The sequence below is a fragment of the Echinococcus granulosus genome (assembly GCF_000524195.1).
Source record: "Echinococcus granulosus chromosome Unknown EG_S00017, whole genome shotgun sequence".
Lineage (NCBI taxonomy): Eukaryota > Metazoa > Platyhelminthes > Cestoda > Cyclophyllidea > Taeniidae > Echinococcus > Echinococcus granulosus.
The window spans coordinates 1,209,621-1,226,090 of NW_020170397.1; the positions used below are offsets into that span (position 1 = coordinate 1,209,621).

Consider the following 16,470-nt stretch of genomic DNA (forward strand, 5'->3'; position numbering starts at 1 on the left):
AGATTGTAAAGATAGAAGCGCTAGTTGCCACCACATTCGGGGAAATGGGGTGGTTGACAACGCCCCATGTGATTTTTTTGACCGAGAAGCGATCTGATTAAGCAATGTGGCTTAGAAACAATATGACAAAGAAGGGTAATAAGAAGCGTAGTTCGGCAAGTTTGGACAATTTTGCACTAGCCAACCTTCAAGTGATCCCTCAGCTTCCTGTGAATGGATGCAAAATTAACAGGTGGATGCGTAATCATAACGATCTTGGAGCGATTGCTTTGGAATAACAATTAAATGGATCAAAATTAGTTATTCTTTCAATTACAAATTTCTTAGCAAAGGTAATTTCCGATCAGTTCAGTATGAAATCCAGGGTGTTATTCTTAGATGGCATCAGGTACCACTTCGTGCTAAGCTAAAATTCACTGAAGGAGGTAAATTACCAATAGGTTGAACACATTACTAGCCCCATTTCAAGTAATGTACATATCGTAAAAGGCAGCCGATAGTGTGTTCTAGAGGCTCCACCTCCAGTTCCCCATAGTGACCATATTCGTTGCCTTCTACGACTTTAATAAATTGCCTTCCATAAATAAATTTAGCTCTAGGATGAATGCAACACCAACCCTAATAGCTTCCGTCATACCTAGAGATAATTCGGGCTAAAATCTCCCCTCTGCTAAGCACGTGCGGCTCCCACTTTAGGCTCCCTCCTTTCCGTGATCAACAAAGCATGAAATGCATACAAATTACTACCGTGATTTAAATTCTTGACAATAAAACAACCGGGAATGAATTTAACGCCTTGAAGTTCACGGAAGAACGCGGTCATGAGCGCCAGAAGAGGCACACACACTGTTAAGGCACAATGGGCTTATAAAGACCTACTGGTGGAGGCGGTGGGTCTCAGCAATGCGGTAGAGCATCTCGGTGCTCTGCAGATGGCTGGGAGCAAAGGGGTGGTCACGGATGTAGGCGATGCCCTGATGTCGCTTCGGGTCGAAGTCGCCTGCGTCTGATTGCACCACGTAGGAGCCGAGGATGACATAGGAGAAGAAGGAGCACGGCAGTCTGTTGTTGATAGGCAACAAAAACAAAAGGAAACGTTTCAGTCCCCATCCCTCACATCTGTGCGGCAAGGTCCCCGAACACATGACACGGCATTGCCGCATAAGCCCGTGGCTGATCAAAGTTAGATGCTATTTTTGCACAATTGACGTCATTCTTAAGCGTACCCGGTGAGGTCATTTACTAGTCAGGTAAGAACAGGTCCGCTGACCAGTGAAGGGTGAACGACAAGGCAACATGACCCAAAAATGGTAAGTAATATAGATTCAAGGTGGTTGAGTACTTAAGTTAACGAGAAAATAAGACAATGAATGAAGATGAAATCGTGCTACTTATAAATTTTTCGTCGCCAAATTTATCGTCCAGAAAAGAGTGTAAATTTCCGAACTGATGAAAGATAACACTAGAAATGGTTCCAAGGAAGACTAAACACTGGGATTTTTGAATTTTAAAAATTTATTTACAGCTGCATAGTCCACCCCTGTGGCTGCCGGGATGACCTCAAATAATTAATGGCGTCTGAAAAGTTTGCATTCATCAATGTGTGCAATAAGATAACCTTTGGATTTGTTAAAAATTACAGCTGAGCAATAAAAAATACTAGCTTTACAATAGCACCGCTACTAACACAAAATAACATAGTTTATGTGCGGTCACACAAACAAAACACGTGGATTGGATAACTGAAACACTTGCTAAAAGGGTGGCAGGAGGTGACGACAAGGTCAAAATGCGCAGGGACTGAAAAGATGAAAGGAAACGGTGTGTAATGAAGTAGACCACCAAATATTTAGATAAGCAAGGCAAAAGTGAAATGTGAGCGGTAGTGACAGTAAAATCCGAGGCAAGCGTTTCCGGGAGAGACAGGGATAGAGGGTGGTTTAAGTGACAACGGTTTTGCGATGGGAAGGCATTCAACGGAGTGACTCATCAAGGATAAAAGTGTAACATCTTTCGCTGACTTGGGTATTAAGTGGAAAACCGTTTGCTTGTAAATAAAAGGATTGGGAATAGTAAATGGTAAAGTAGTGAAGCACGGAAGTGGCAAAGCATAAGAGCGAGAGATTCCAATAGGTACTGGTGAAGAAATGAGCATAATCGTTTATCCACACAGTTATTTAATGAAAATGGAGTATTTCAAACAACTATAAATTGACCCTACATGTTAACACAGTTAGTATGAGAGAAACGTTCAAAACAGTCGTATGGAGTGGGTGACAAATAACTGGCAATCGAGGCTATGCCCGACCGTGTAATTCTATCCAGTCAATAGAATGCGTACAAAGCGGACAGTATGCTGGTGAATAACACCCACAAGCACCCTAGTCTCAAAAAGCGATTATGAGGACAAGGCTTTGCATGAATTAGATGTCGTCAAATTAATTCAAAAACCCAACATTGACCGGAGGCTTAGTCATCAGGGGGATATGAAGGGACCCACAGTCTCTGCTGTAAATAAATAGGCAAAAAAGACTTTTAAGGCTATCCAATCTATCACCTCCATGGTGTGAAAAAGAGGCCTAGCTTAAGACTGGACCCATGACTGATCAGGCGTCGAATCCCTCAAACCATTGAATCTACAGGAAGTGGTGAGAATGAAGCGTTGAATTCCAAGCCAATCATTCAACTGGAATTCGAAGGAATATGTCAGAACAATTAAAAGTGTTCCCCAGGTACAATCACCGATTTGAGTATCAGACAAGATGGGGATGGTTAAGTCATTTGATTTATTTAGGGGATTGATTTCACCTGTACTGCTAAGGAGTTAGTTGGTAAATTTCAGCGGTACTAACGATGAAAAACAAGGAAACTAAAGGTAAATCCAGATTTTCATGAATGCTAATGAGAGAATAACAATTCAGATTTTGAGGATATAAACACCAACGATGCGTGCTTAGCCGCCACTCCATTCTGGGTTTGAAATTCACTTCTGAAAATGAGAAACAGACCGCTAAAACCCTATCTTCATCCCATTTTGTCTTACTATGATGCAAAAAAAATAAAAAAGTTATGGGAGTACCGTACATGACAGGAAACGGGGCAATAAGTTGGGACAGAAACATCAACACTCACAGACTAATGTTAACTGAGTGATTGTAGAGTTCCGGAAAAGGCCACCGATAGAATAATTTGGGCTAAATTCTGCTGTCTTTTTAATTCCATGGTAGACAGTTATCACGTCAATTGGGATCCGAATTGTAATGCTAAGTAACACAAGGTGAAAGCCTAATACGGTTTTCTATAACCTAAATGAGATGAAAGCCTGGTAATGGAACGGTAGAAAATTACAATTTGAAACATGCCACACTTGAGATTAAACAAGTCGAAGAAAATGCTCCCCTTCATGCTGGCGGTGGTATTACCGCTCTCCTGAGGCAAATTCGGCGCTGACTGAGATTTGGAAAGCATCCTTTGTGCTTACTCTAACAACCGTTGGGCAAAACACAACAGTGCAGCATACACCAAATAGTATGTGGCCCATCCAAAAAACCACTTTTCTGCCAACATAGCAACCAAATGATTCAGCGAAAAGAATGCCCCTCTTTTACGGTGGCATCAGCACAACCTAACACACGTGATCGTTGCGCACCTAAATATCGTCCGGCAGTCGGGGCGCGCCTGTCTGTGAACGCCCCGCATTTTCTACGTCTTTAAAAAGAAGCAACGGTTAAACGCACATCAGTACTTAACAACTTTGGTGATCACATTATAAGTAGATAATTAATTGCTTCAAAACAGAGCAGTGGGCATTCATTCCGACCAGAAGGGAGACAATAATTACATAGTATGAATAGCCTTATTTAGTACCGTGAATGAATTCGGTGGGATGACACTTATCATTGCATTAGAGGAATGTTTATATACAGTCGATATGTGTCGGTGGAATGAAAACCGACTGGTAAATAGACCTCCTAGATCAATGGCACCAACCGAATCGAAAATGAGCCAAAAAGGCAGAGATGGAGGGGTGTCACACATTCTTGGTGGAAAATAGAGAAGACGAGTGAGACCGCTGAGTGCTCACTCGATCACTTCAAAGGCGCCTGTCCTCGAAGATTTGATTATCAACAACTCTCAGCTCTCCGCTTCTCACTACATACAAATGGACACTAAAAGGAGGGCAAATGTTGTGACACCAACTTCAGCCAGTGTCAACATGGATAATAATATCAGCAACAGGAGCGGCAAGTGCTATCAGCGCGGATTAAAAAGAAAATCTTTTCTGGAATGTGGAAGCTCTGCTAGGTTGGATTAAATCAAATATGGAAAAGCGCCTCGAGTGAAATAAAACAGGTTCAAAAGAAGGTACACGGAAGAAACGAACTTTAGATTATTTTCAGCACATGGAACCGAAGTCACACAAATAATTTCTAGGAGATTCAAACATCGAACATTTAGACAATAGCCAGAGAGTTGTCAGCGGGGCTTGAGATCACCTTGGTGAGATTACAAACAGAATGAGCACATTCTGATTACACTGTTGCCTTGCGTTGCATCGACTGTTGCTTTTATTCATTCTTGCGAGGTATATTCATGCTGGTCCTGACCATTCAACCAGAATCTCCTGTCTCCAAAGCTATCGGCACGTTGGTTAACAGCTTCAAGTGCACTTGGCACACCAACACCCTTGCCTGAGTTCAGGGCCACAAATATGTTAGGTGTGTTCTTTGCCAGTTTGTGATAACTGTGGGTACACTATATCGTGAAGCAAACAGATTTGTTGAATGGGGACCGATAAAATCGAGGACAATTTCATTTTTTTGCCTTTGGAGTATCAGCAGCTGAAATCGTTGAAGGAGCTGATGCCAATTGATGGCATATTAGAACAATAAAATATCTGGACTGTGGTAGCGACCCTGGCAACTTTGGTAGCGAGTGCCAAACTATTTGTGCATGTTTTTGGTAGGAGACTAGAAACTAAGCAAATTCATGCCGCCAGTTCCTGACGCCTCAAAAAGAGCACTATCTGAAAGATATACTACCAATAAACCTTACAAGATGAAGTGAAAAAAAGGTTCAAAGGGAGGAATTTTCTCGCGTGGCCAAACGGGTTTCCGGTTTCACGCCGGACGCAAAAGATTTTACTGATTCACACATAATGCTTGGCTCGCAGTCTCACTTGTATCAATTAGGGAGAGACTCCACGAGCCTGGACAGGCATACGAGAAGGAACTCACTGTCCACTGAGGAGGTTCTGACGAACTTGGAGACACAAGAAATAGCGCGTCAGGTCCTCAACTATCGAGTCGATGTCGTAGGGGAAGAATTTGACTTGAAATTCGAAGAGCCAATTCTCTGCAAGAAAAGATTGGATGTTTAAAGCCTGATGTGTTACCAAGGAGGGCCTAGGATTAGCGTAAGCAAGCGCAGCGTTTAGCTTACTTCCGACTTGTTTGGCGACCTTCTTATCCATCTTGAGCCAGCACTGAAATTCAAAAAAAAGTACACAGATGGAAGAACGCAATGTAGCCGTTAGTTAACAGGATACCCGTCATAAAAGGGAATTCGAGAAAGACCCAGAGAGGTTAACCAACGATACGCGGCGATTTATGGACATCGAAAGCTGGTACTGTATGCAGTTACGCACGACCCAGACATTCTAATTAATCATTCCAGAATTCTATTCTTTTACTTGCCTTGACATTTTCAACAGAGTCAAGACAATTCAGCAGTCTGGAGATCGTAGAGCCTGGCATCCGAATTATAAGATATGCATTAAGAATTTTAAAAGCAATAGGCTACACATCAATGTTTATGTGTCAAAGTTATTTCACGTGGGAGTGTGTGCTAAGGGGTGCAGAAAACAGGGTATTGAAATTACCCTGATCTTACTTGCGGCTGAGAAATGACAACTAACACACAAATTGAGGCAAATGACAAGTTGGTCAGGTCTACGCAACAACTGTGTTTAGTGGCGTGGAATTTTGAGGATATACGATTTTATTCAGGCTGAAAAAGTGAAAAATTAAGATTAGCTGATAAAAGTACGGAACCCTTTGTCTGAGGAGCCAACTTCATCCTCTGAAGCGCCTTAAATAAGATAAAAATATCACCGGTGAAAGCTGGACACATTCGGCTGGCTTATAGACCACTTTTATTAAGATGAAATGGCTATAATCCGACTCACACTGGAGAAGTTTCACGGTAATAAAGCATTGATTGACTAGAGATATATCAGAAATTAAGAGAGTCTAGTAATTTATGCAGCACGAGCTTTAGTTTCCTTTTCATAAACAGACTCCGATGGAAACTGTTAATTCAAAGGCATCTCTGGATGCATTGTGATGTTATTCAAAATAAACATTTCGGTCCAAACAGGCTAAAAACTGGACTTTAGGGCCAAGTGGATGACTAAGCACAAAATCGCACTTGTTTACGCCAATAACTGGTAATATGAAATACAGCTGTCAACTGCGCGTGGTACGGATAACAGTACCAAAATGCACCGAGGATTGAGAGAGGGCCAAACCCTTCCCACTGTTGTTTTCACATGCGGTCTTTACAACTGCACATGACCACCAATTCCCAAGAAGGTGTAAGGGGAGTTCAATTTTAATAAACTATAAGGCAGTCAAATAAATTCACGTGGCTTTAAATAAAAATTAAACCATCACCAAAAAACCTAAAGGAACATTTCATTCGTTGAAATAATTATCATTACAAGCAATTACCTGCGAATTACACAACTTCAACACCATCTTGGCCCTAGAATCAAGCAATCTAGACTTGGTCACCCCGTTTCGACCTGTTTTGCTTCCAATCAGGCAAACCCACACGTCCAATGGCAAAAAAGGTGGTAGTCAATGGAAGAAGTGTCAAGCAGAGAACTACGGGGAATGGGGATGAGGCACGACCTCTCACATTTTAACTAAAATGCAAATCAGCCCGGAGATCAGTTTCACAACTTCTTCCAAATGATTGAGTAGTGTTGGCTGACTCTGAAGAAGTTGTTCTTGCGCACCGAATTATACCAAGTACATAGATTTCACCCACAATTGTTTGGCTTTCACCAAGAAACTTAAAGTGAAGCATTTCGTCTGCAAACCACTACACATGAAAAAACCTCCTGAGAATGAAGTGGAGGGGAATAATAGCGCGTGAATGGTTGGGAAGTGGCCAATGATACGCCCATTGGTTTAACGCTGCAGGGCTTTTAGAGCAAACTCTCGGCAAAATGCAGACTTGCTGATTGACTGATGATTGGACAGAGCGTCGATATGCCTGTGAATGTTGACTAACAATAAAAGGCCACTTAAAATAGGACTGCCCCACGTGATCAGTCAAGCTTCCTCAATTCTGGATAGAAATGATATGTCGCAGAAGCATCGTTAGCTCGAAACCAGTTACATGTTAGCCTTACAGCAGTCAGACTAGCTTCAATGGCCAAAACCAAGCAAATTTAAACAACGATGGGTGGCCACTAGGTCAGCAAAACCTGTCGCAAAAACATCATTCCTATGCATAAATTGTAGCAGGTTTTAAATGTACATCCACTAGTTTTGTTACAGTCCCACTAAGGGCATAGTTAATGAAATTATAGGAGCAAGGCTCTTTCAAATAAAGTTGACATCTACAGAACTTCTGAACCATGTAATAGGGTGCATTTAATTGAGCTTTTCCAAGCACTCATTGCATATGCAATCTAATTTTAAGAAGGCGAGAGCAATCACGACCATGAGTTGTAAAGCCGTGACAACAGCCAATTGCACAACTGTTCAAATGCGTGAGTGGAGCAGAGGTGAACCGCTTGCGTGTTCAAAATTTTGCTACTGTTTAAAATTTTCGGTTGCTTGTACCGTGTATTTGCATGAAGCCATCTTCAGTCCATTGATAAGTAGACAAATAGCGTCTGCTTACATAGGGGGCGCCGCGTGTCTACAAACTGTCACAAGCGACCCAAAATGAGAGATACTAACAGTGGCCACGGGCAAGGACACTAAGGCCCTCAAGGACACGGGCGGTGGCGGCCACAAAGAGGGGATGAGCACACGGATATGCGGCATTGGTGAAAGGCCATTTATCGAACGCTTATGGCACCTTGTTTGCTTTTAAGGTCACTGCAGATGTTCAAACCAAACTTGGATGGAGGGAAGGCAGAAGGAAGGGTACTACTTACCATGGTGTTGTCGGGGGCGAGATATTTAATTCCAAAGAAATCCGTCTCCAACAGATCCAAGTTGGCGCAGACAGCGTCAAAAAGCTGTTGTCCGTAGGCCGCTTTCTGTAAGCATAAATAAAATGAAAATAAGCATACCAGTTAATAAATAGGTCGATCACAAACGGTGAAATAACGTAATATAGACGGATTATAAACTTTACTTACCAATAAGCAACTTTAACTAAAAGAGGAGCCATTAATGAGACTTCCAATGTAATTCAATGCTTGCTTAGCACTAGGCTGGTTATAATTTTTTTATTTTTAAACCATCTATAGCAAGTGAAGAAATAATAGTTTCCTGCAAAGATCAGTCCATACGCATACGTTATTTATAAGACCATTAGTAACTTGAAATGTCCAAACTAAAAGATATCTTCGATAGGGAACAAGGAAACAGAGGCTACAAATAGTTGAAATGAGGCACCCTTCGGGATGAAATCGAATTCTGACTTCAAGATAGCAAAAAGTGCTCCAACGCGCTCAAACAATTTTGTACATTAAAGCCATGGTAATAGTGACGAACAAAAATGAAGAGTAGCGAGATTCTAACCATAATAACGGCTTATTTAAAGTTCCCACAAAGAAAAAGTTAAATTAAAGAATTTCTGACTTTTTTATTACCCTCCAATTTCTACATTGAAGAATTGAACGGAGGTACAGAGATACTTCAACTAAAAGAAAGTTCAGTTAGAGAGATGGTGCTAATAATTGAGGCTGGACAACACGCCAAATTCAAGCTGGTAAAAGAGCGATTTCGTAATTCTGATTTACTTTAAATTTTTGACTACTGAAGAACAAGATGCAGATCTGACAGTTGATCTTACTAGCTAGCCGCGAAAAAGGCAGGAGGACTCACATCGATGCTAAACATCTGTTGAAGCCCATCCAACATGATGACGGCACAGTCGACAGACTTGCCGGAGGGTTTGAAATTCGACGCTGAGGTGTTGGAGCGTCCGAAAGTGGCGGTGCGTCCCATGGTGGCGCTGGGGTAAGGCGAGCCTACCGCGGTTACAGGACCGAGAGTGTTGGTCCCACCGCCCCCACCGAGCATCGAGCCGCCTGAAATGCTACCCTGCCTACCAACGGTACCAAAGCGGCGCAGGCTGGTGTAGTATTCGCGCTTTGGCACTGAGTCGGGTACTTCGATTGTGCTGTTGTACTGTTGCAGTGTCGCCGCGCCGCTCCGCCCCGCGTTCTGCTCGAGGTGCACCAGATTGATCGAACCCGCGGTGGTATCACCGTCTACTGACCGACGGCCGGGGGATCCGAGCACGGAACTTCCTGGGTAGTCAAAGCTGTCCTCCTAGTTAGGAGGCGGTGGAAAAAGTTGATCAGAACCAGAAAGAGAGCAGTTTTACGTGCACTCATACCCGCATCTCAGCAGTCAGGAATGCAACGAATACAAGACCGTAAAAGGGATGCAAATGGAACGAGGGCAGTCGACACAGGAAACATGAAGTGGTGGTAATAGCTCAAAAGTGAGCAAAAGTGAAAGTAAAATTACCGGAGTTAGCGAGGAGACTATACTCTAGAAATGGTAAACACAATGAGTTTTGGTAGGTCAAAAGAAACTTCTGACTGAAGTCAAGAACAACACAGGTCCAGCTAAATGAAATAATTCTTCTAGTGAATCATGCGCCCCCTGACACATGCATTATCATAGCCGATTAATAATCCAAAACAGGAGATTAGTCCTGACAAAACGTGCGCTATGGAAAATATGCGTGGATGAAGTGCATTAGCGCATACCCTCCACTGAAGTCCTCTGGGATCTTAGAGATTAGTGGACATAAATTGTCTAAAATCCAAAATATACATTGAAGTTGGTGCCAGAAGCACAGATTCATTTACTGGAAAAGTTAGAAACGCAACCGAGATAAGAAATAGGGTAGAAACAAACAGATGATGTTTTGCTGCCGCCCGATGATTGCTATACAGGGGTAAAGCACCCGTAAACTCTGGATCCTTAAAGGCTTAATACAATGAGTTATACACAGAAAACGAATAATCTCGAGTAAAATAAGGGAATATTAAACTGTACGAGTTAATAATAATACTTAAAACCAGGACAAGCAACGACAGAGACAAAAGGGGAAATAACGGTGGTGATTGGTAGAACTATATTGAATTAGAAAATAAAACTCACCGGAGGAAGAGCCATCGGCACAAACGAATTAAAAATACCGCATGTGAAAGATGAAGCCGAGAAGCATAAACGCCGAAGCGAAAACCAGAATCCGCGATTGGGCTCAGGAAAGAGGTGACAATGCTGTAAGGTCGTAATTGATATAGTTAAATAAATACCTCTAGAATCTTAAATATTATTTAGAAATTGTGTGACCCTACCTACAAAATGCAAAAAATGGCATAATAGGCTGAATTGCGGAATAACCTAAATTTTTTATATCGTTAGTGGGATGACCTTTCCAGTCTATAGATATTTCGACGTTTTCTCACCCACAAGTGTGCAGTTTTATTTTACGTTACTTAAATAACCTTACAGTTTTACCTCTTGTACAATATAAATTTAAAAAATGTATGACGTGAAATCGCGAGTAACTAGCTAGCGTGCTCAAAATCACACGCAAATGTTTGCCTCTAGGTTCTGGTGTTTTTTACTACACTTGTTCAAAATGATTTTAAATTTGCATGTGCAGCCATTTGTCTTAGACCAATTTTTCCGAAATAATCTCTTTTCTCCAGGAGAGATTATTGTATTCGCTGTAATGGCCGCTTGCACCATAGCACTGACTTTTAAATAATGTGATACGTCCGCTGTCAATGTGAATAAAGCTTTTTGGAGGAAGAAGGAAATATTCACCCCCTTATATACTGAGTTATGGGGACTCGGTAACTTGCAAAATTGTGCGGGCACCTGGGTCCTTGCAGGTTGTGCCTTTCCCCGGCGGCATGGTCTACAGGCCGCATTAGTAGGCTCACGATTCATCCGTACGTGGGTAACATCTGTTATTTACAGTTCTCTTAGTTATTACGACTTCAGAGAAGAGTTGGGATATTATGGCACTGCGTTCCTAAGAATAGCGCATTCTCACATTATCGACTGCCTTATAAAAATTAGTTTCTACTTAGGATACAATGAAATGAGTGCCCTCGGTGGGTGTCTTCTTTAGGAAATCGAATTTGTAGAAATAATAATCTCGTGAACTCAATTATATCTCCGCTTTGTGCTAGCGACAGCTGTCTTAAATTCGCATGACTACTGGTTTCGCTATCTTTAATCCACTTCGTCCCAATGACTTTAATGTCACGCGAGGATTTATCTCCCAACCTGACACCTTTGTGCGGACTTGGTGGAAAAAGTTGGATAGACCAAAATAATGCATACCAATATAGAATAAGAAGTCCGTGTTTAGACAACTATTACGAGATAAAAGACCTTTTGCATGGAGTGCGTGTTCAGAAGGATAACTGTGCTTCTTAATTTAATTTGCCGAAAGGCAGAAGGAAGAAAATGTTATCATGTTCTCAGATTGCAACATAACTCATTTTTACTAAAAATGCAGAAGTTAAATCATTTTGTTACTGACTTGTTAAATTTCTGTCTACTCGTAGTCATCATGTAGAATCCGAGGGTGTATTTTTGCCATATGTAGTCGCTGTCGCAATCTTTCTGTGGCTAGTCATCACATGTTTCTTCTATGAATTTAAGATTTGTAGGTCAGTCAGTAAAGGCAAATTACTTCTAGTTTGCCAGATTCCCTTGCATCTTCCACCACTGAGCCCCCAATTCTTTGCTGAAGTAGTAATAGGGTTCACTATGATGAGAACATGGTCGGTATTTTGTGAATAAAAGAGCATCGTTGCCCGAAAAGTTCAGGCTTTGCGGCAGAAGGTGTGTGAATCAATAAAATTCAGGGTTGGCTTTTAGTAAGTTACTTATTTGGAAACATCTAGATAGCAAACTGGCATTTGATTACCTACACAATAAAGCCAAAGAAAACCAGTGGTTTGAGTATCATTGCCCGTTAAATGACACTATTTACAAGTGAATTTGCACTAATACAATTTAGCATTTGTAATTTTTGTCTTTTTAATTGACCACATTACATGTGCCTTCGCCGTGATTGGGCAGTTATCCAGTGATCTTTTTAAATACGGAATTGTGATTGGGTAGACAAAATGTGGTTGCTTTGTGGTTGGTTGGCCCTTTTCCAGAATTTCATTGGCCCAACTTGATGATAAGAGCTGGAATATCACATGTCCGGACAGTTCTGCGTGGAATATAGGTAAGGCCGGGGCTGCCGCTAGGCCGAATATGGGAGCTGGGGTTGACTCTGCGGATGAGGATTCGCCTAAGGATAGGTTCGGTACTCTTCGCCATCATCGTGTCTAGGTGCCGATTTGTTTATATTATATTTTTTTTCATCGGGGTCGGATCGCTTTTACCCTGGAATTTCTTCATAACAGCTAGTCAAGTAATAAGTACCTCATATAATTCAAAAGTATTTTCACTACCAACTTCGGAACCAAAGCTTGCCGAGTGACGTTGATCCACTGCTTCCGATGTACAGAACACCATTACAGACTGTGTTCTCAAGTTACCTCACAATCGCTTCCATTGTACCAGCAACACTGGCAAACTTCGCCAATCTCATGCTGAAGGATTGGTTTGTCAACTTTGCTCTAACTATTTTCAAAGTCTTCCTGTGTACACTCGCTTGATTGGATCCGCTATAGTCATGCTTGCTATGTTCACGATCACAACTGCTCTGACGAAGGTTACCGTCGGTACGTTCTGTTTGCCTCTGTGTTTGATTTGCTCTAGATACAAGTGCTTTCTTCATTATTACTCTGGTGACTGTGGCGATAAACAACGGTAGGCGGTTATCACATCAATTAGCTTTTAGTTGGGAGTTCTATTAATCAGGGGAGCACTTATGGTATCCTAACCGTGCTTCCAGGGAGCAACGCCCGTGGCTTCCTTGAAGGTCAGGTGAGACTGTGTTACCTTTCCATCTAATGGTGTAATAACTGGATCGACTTTGTTACAGGCCGTGGCCGGCATCATCGCTTCTGCGTCCAACTTGATAACGATCGCAGCTGCAAGCGATCCCCAAGATGTTGGATTTGCCTATTTCCTTATTGGTGTCTGCATTATCGCCTTCACTATCGGTCTCTTCATTATCCTCTTCAAAAGTGTATGTTTAGTGTATTCTTTCATTTACACGGATCATCCTTCCTAACTGGTGCTTTCCATTGCATTTCAGCCCTACTTCCTCTATTATTGGAGAAGCAAAGGTAAAGGCTGGGATTGTCAAAGCGTAGCTACACTGTGGACTCTTGGCTTAGGAGGTAGATTTTTATTCTAATTTCAGACGGCACTGCTACGGACGACGATGTGCCTTTTAGTAGAAAGCTGAAAAGAACTGCGGATAATCTCTATCGCACTATGTGGGAGGTCAAATGGACTGGTTTCACTACCCTCATCATATTCGCTGTCACTTTGGCCATCTTCCCCAGTGTCTTCATTCTGATCGTTCCAAACAACTTTGATAAAAGTAGTGCGTGGCACAGTAAGTCACCAGCAGATTACTTTCCTTTTAAAGTATTCTTTTGAATTCTTAAAGCGCTCCTTTTTTAGTCAAATACTTTCACGCAGTGATCGTGTTTTTGAGTTTCAACATTTGTGACTACCTGGGTCGTATGGCGGTTGGTTGGTTTAAGTGGGTAAGTTACAGTCGCTCTTCCAACATTTGGTGCCATAATGAAGCAAACTTTGTCCGTCTATGTATTATTTACTGTTTCATGTCCTTGTGATCTGCAGCCCACTTTCGAGCAGCGCAAACTTCTCCTTACTTTGGCCATTGTTCGAGTCATACTTGTTCCGTTGGCGATGTTGTGCAACATCCCTTCTCAACGCATTCCCACTGTCTTCTACCACGACTCCATCCCCATAATTCTGGTCATCTTGCTGGGCCTAACTAACGGATACTTCGTCTCCTTGGCTGTTAGTTATGCACCCAGGTAGGTAGCAAACCGTTGCCGATGTTTCAGTGGTTATGGGTTCACTCTTTAATCATGAGGCCTCTTTGAATGGAATACTTCAACTTTAATTATTATAGAAGTGTGGTGCAAATACTTACCTTATCCAGTGACAGCAGCGTGTGGGGAATGACGGTTTCTTAGTCCAATTTTAAGGGATACTTTGCAAATTCACATTATTTAACAAGGTCATTTGACTTGAAAACAACCCGGTGAATTGAAATATGGATCCAAGGACAATAGACTGCAAAATTGAAAAGTCCATTCACGTTTTCATGATGTCTATCCGTTTCAGGTATGCCTCGGCCGGCAATGAGGAGGGTTGTGGCATTGCAACATCCACTTACATCTCCCTTGGGCTATGTCTCGGGGTCACTCTCTCCTACGGAATGGTGGCTCTTGTCTAGACTTTCCCCTCCCAATCAGTGGTCATCTTCGTTTACGTGTGTTTTTGGTAAATGTTTTTAAAACAAACCAAGTGGTATCCCTTCACTACCCTGAATAACTCGTCCATCTTTCTAAACCCGTGCATGATCATTTTCATTTCCATTCCTGTCTTGAGAGACCAAGCAACCGTATTAAAAAGCCTTATACCGAATTAACAAGGGTTATCGGCGTTATGGCGATGTAAAAAGGGAGATCAGCTGCCTAAAGACATGTAAGTGGTAGTGCTTGGAAGGAGACCAATTTGCGGACTGTGTTAGCAGTTTACGATGAAATGACAACCCAAAATCAACAGGTGGGGTCTCGCTCCGTCCCAGCCGTTAGTCCTCAGTTAAGATAACCAACGCCAGATTAATTCCAGCACTGTCTGAAAATTATAATGGGCTCTGTGATTCTCAGCCCAGCATTTATAAAATCTCCACTGTATTATGCACAATAGATAAAGACACCACAGAAGCTGTATTCCATCGCGCAGCGAACGGCGCCCCTGACAGGTAGCCATCTTTCGTCGTGTGGCCTTTTCCCTCATGCAACACACTCCAGCCGCAAAATTTCCCAGGTTCATTGTTTGCCTACCTATAAATGCCCACTCTAGTTTGCGATGAATGCGCTATCAGGCGAATTATTAACACGAGTTGCTTGCTACCTAAAGCTTAATCTTCTAAGGTTGTAAATCAGATGCCGCCTGAATTAGTAAAATCTCGTCTTTTGCGTTATCACGTTTTGACAGAACGCTAGCCTCAAATTTAGCATCTTTTACAGCACCATTTCGGCCATAAATTTGCTCAATTAAGACGGCAGATGGAAATATCTATTAATAGGTGGAAATATCCACCTACAGTGGGTGCATAGACTTCGCTTAACAGCCGAGCCATCTGTAGCAGGCGCCATGGGCACAGCATCTGAAAATTGCCAGTCACTGCTGCCTGATGCGACAGAACTCAGCTCGTGATGGCCGATGAAGGGAGACGCGGCAACATTGAAGTGTCATTGTCTCAGTGAAGGGGTGATAGGGATTTGGAAAATAAGCGATATTAGACAGGCAAACCAAGAAGAGTTAACATAAATCAAGCATTTCTCTTGAATGAGAAATGAAGTTCCCGTCACTCCCTTCCTCGGCAGCAGTGGCAGCGACCAGACACCGCTTTTTTTACGCATGCATTGAAACGTTGCTCAGCTGATTTTACCTGTTGTGTAAAAATCAAGCGGAGAGAAATCATGAGTTGGATATTTAAAATATTCCCCAAAACAGGCAAGGACAGCGATACACAAATACGAATAATTTAATGACTTTTACCGTGTAATTTGCTCCGGGATTCTCAAACTCCGTAATTTTTTTCCATTCAAATCAGCAGTCAGGAGCTGGAGACGCTTTAAAACACATGCAATAGCTAAGCCGACTTAAGTATATGTCGAGATTAACTTTTCCCAACCGACATAAAAGAGTATGCGCTTCCAGGGTAGACCACTTGAGACCCCATATTATTAAAGACTGTCCCTAACCACAGCCTTAGGCTCGATTAACGCCCAGAGGGGATCAACTCCTCAAGAATAATGGGGTGAGATGTGTACCGGACATCCAGCCTTAGCGCTTGTTTGGTGATGTCGCTGGTCCGCTCACCTCAAACCCCTTATCAAACACGTCCATCTTAGCAGCGATGGATTAGACTGAAGTTTTATTAGTGTCACCATATTTCCAAAATGGTCATCGTTGCTCACACTCAGCTGGTCATTACTTGCTAATTGTCCTGTTATCACCTCCACAATCACCTCCGGTTAATCGCACTGCCCACTCTGCTCTG

At 42.2% G+C, this 16,470-nt stretch overlaps 3 protein-coding genes across 3 annotated transcripts in view; 1 reads left to right on the forward strand and 2 right to left on the reverse strand. All coding sequences in view use genetic code 11, as the record gives it.

The window, feature by feature from the left end:
* Positions 1 to 10,382, reverse strand: part of EGR_03402 (Band 4.1-like protein) — a gene marked incomplete at both ends in the record, with an annotated part of 33,532 nt that extends 23,150 nt beyond the window's left edge. Inside the window, 5 exons of the mRNA XM_024492651.1 lie at positions 880 to 1,062; positions 5,238 to 5,485; positions 8,177 to 8,281; positions 9,075 to 9,524; positions 10,368 to 10,382. Of these exons, the coding sequence (XP_024353052.1) occupies positions 880 to 1,062; positions 5,238 to 5,485; positions 8,177 to 8,281; positions 9,075 to 9,524; positions 10,368 to 10,382 (1,001 nt within the window). The remainder of the gene's footprint in view (positions 1 to 879; positions 1,063 to 5,237; positions 5,486 to 8,176; positions 8,282 to 9,074; positions 9,525 to 10,367) is intronic.
* A 35-nt stretch (positions 10,383 to 10,417) lies between these two features.
* EGR_03403 (Equilibrative nucleoside transporter 3) lies at positions 10,418 to 14,631 on the forward strand (the record flags this gene model as incomplete). The annotated part of the gene is made up of 13 exons (XM_024492652.1): positions 10,418 to 10,497; positions 12,398 to 12,544; positions 12,576 to 12,657; positions 12,686 to 12,849; positions 12,882 to 12,970; positions 13,008 to 13,058; positions 13,090 to 13,175; positions 13,234 to 13,380; positions 13,450 to 13,480; positions 13,558 to 13,755; positions 13,824 to 13,909; positions 14,007 to 14,206; positions 14,520 to 14,631. The coding sequence occupies 13 exons, from the start codon at positions 10,418 to 10,420 to the stop codon at positions 14,629 to 14,631; spliced, it is 1,473 nt and encodes a 490-aa protein (XP_024353053.1).
* Positions 14,632 to 15,329: 698 nt separating this feature from the next.
* EGR_03404 (hypothetical protein) overlaps positions 15,330 to 16,470 on the reverse strand; it is a gene marked incomplete at both ends in the record, with an annotated part of 4,676 nt that continues 3,535 nt past the window's right edge. The window contains one exon of the mRNA XM_024492653.1: positions 15,330 to 15,479. Within this exon, the coding sequence (XP_024353054.1) occupies positions 15,330 to 15,479 (150 nt within the window). The remainder of the gene's footprint in view (positions 15,480 to 16,470) is intronic.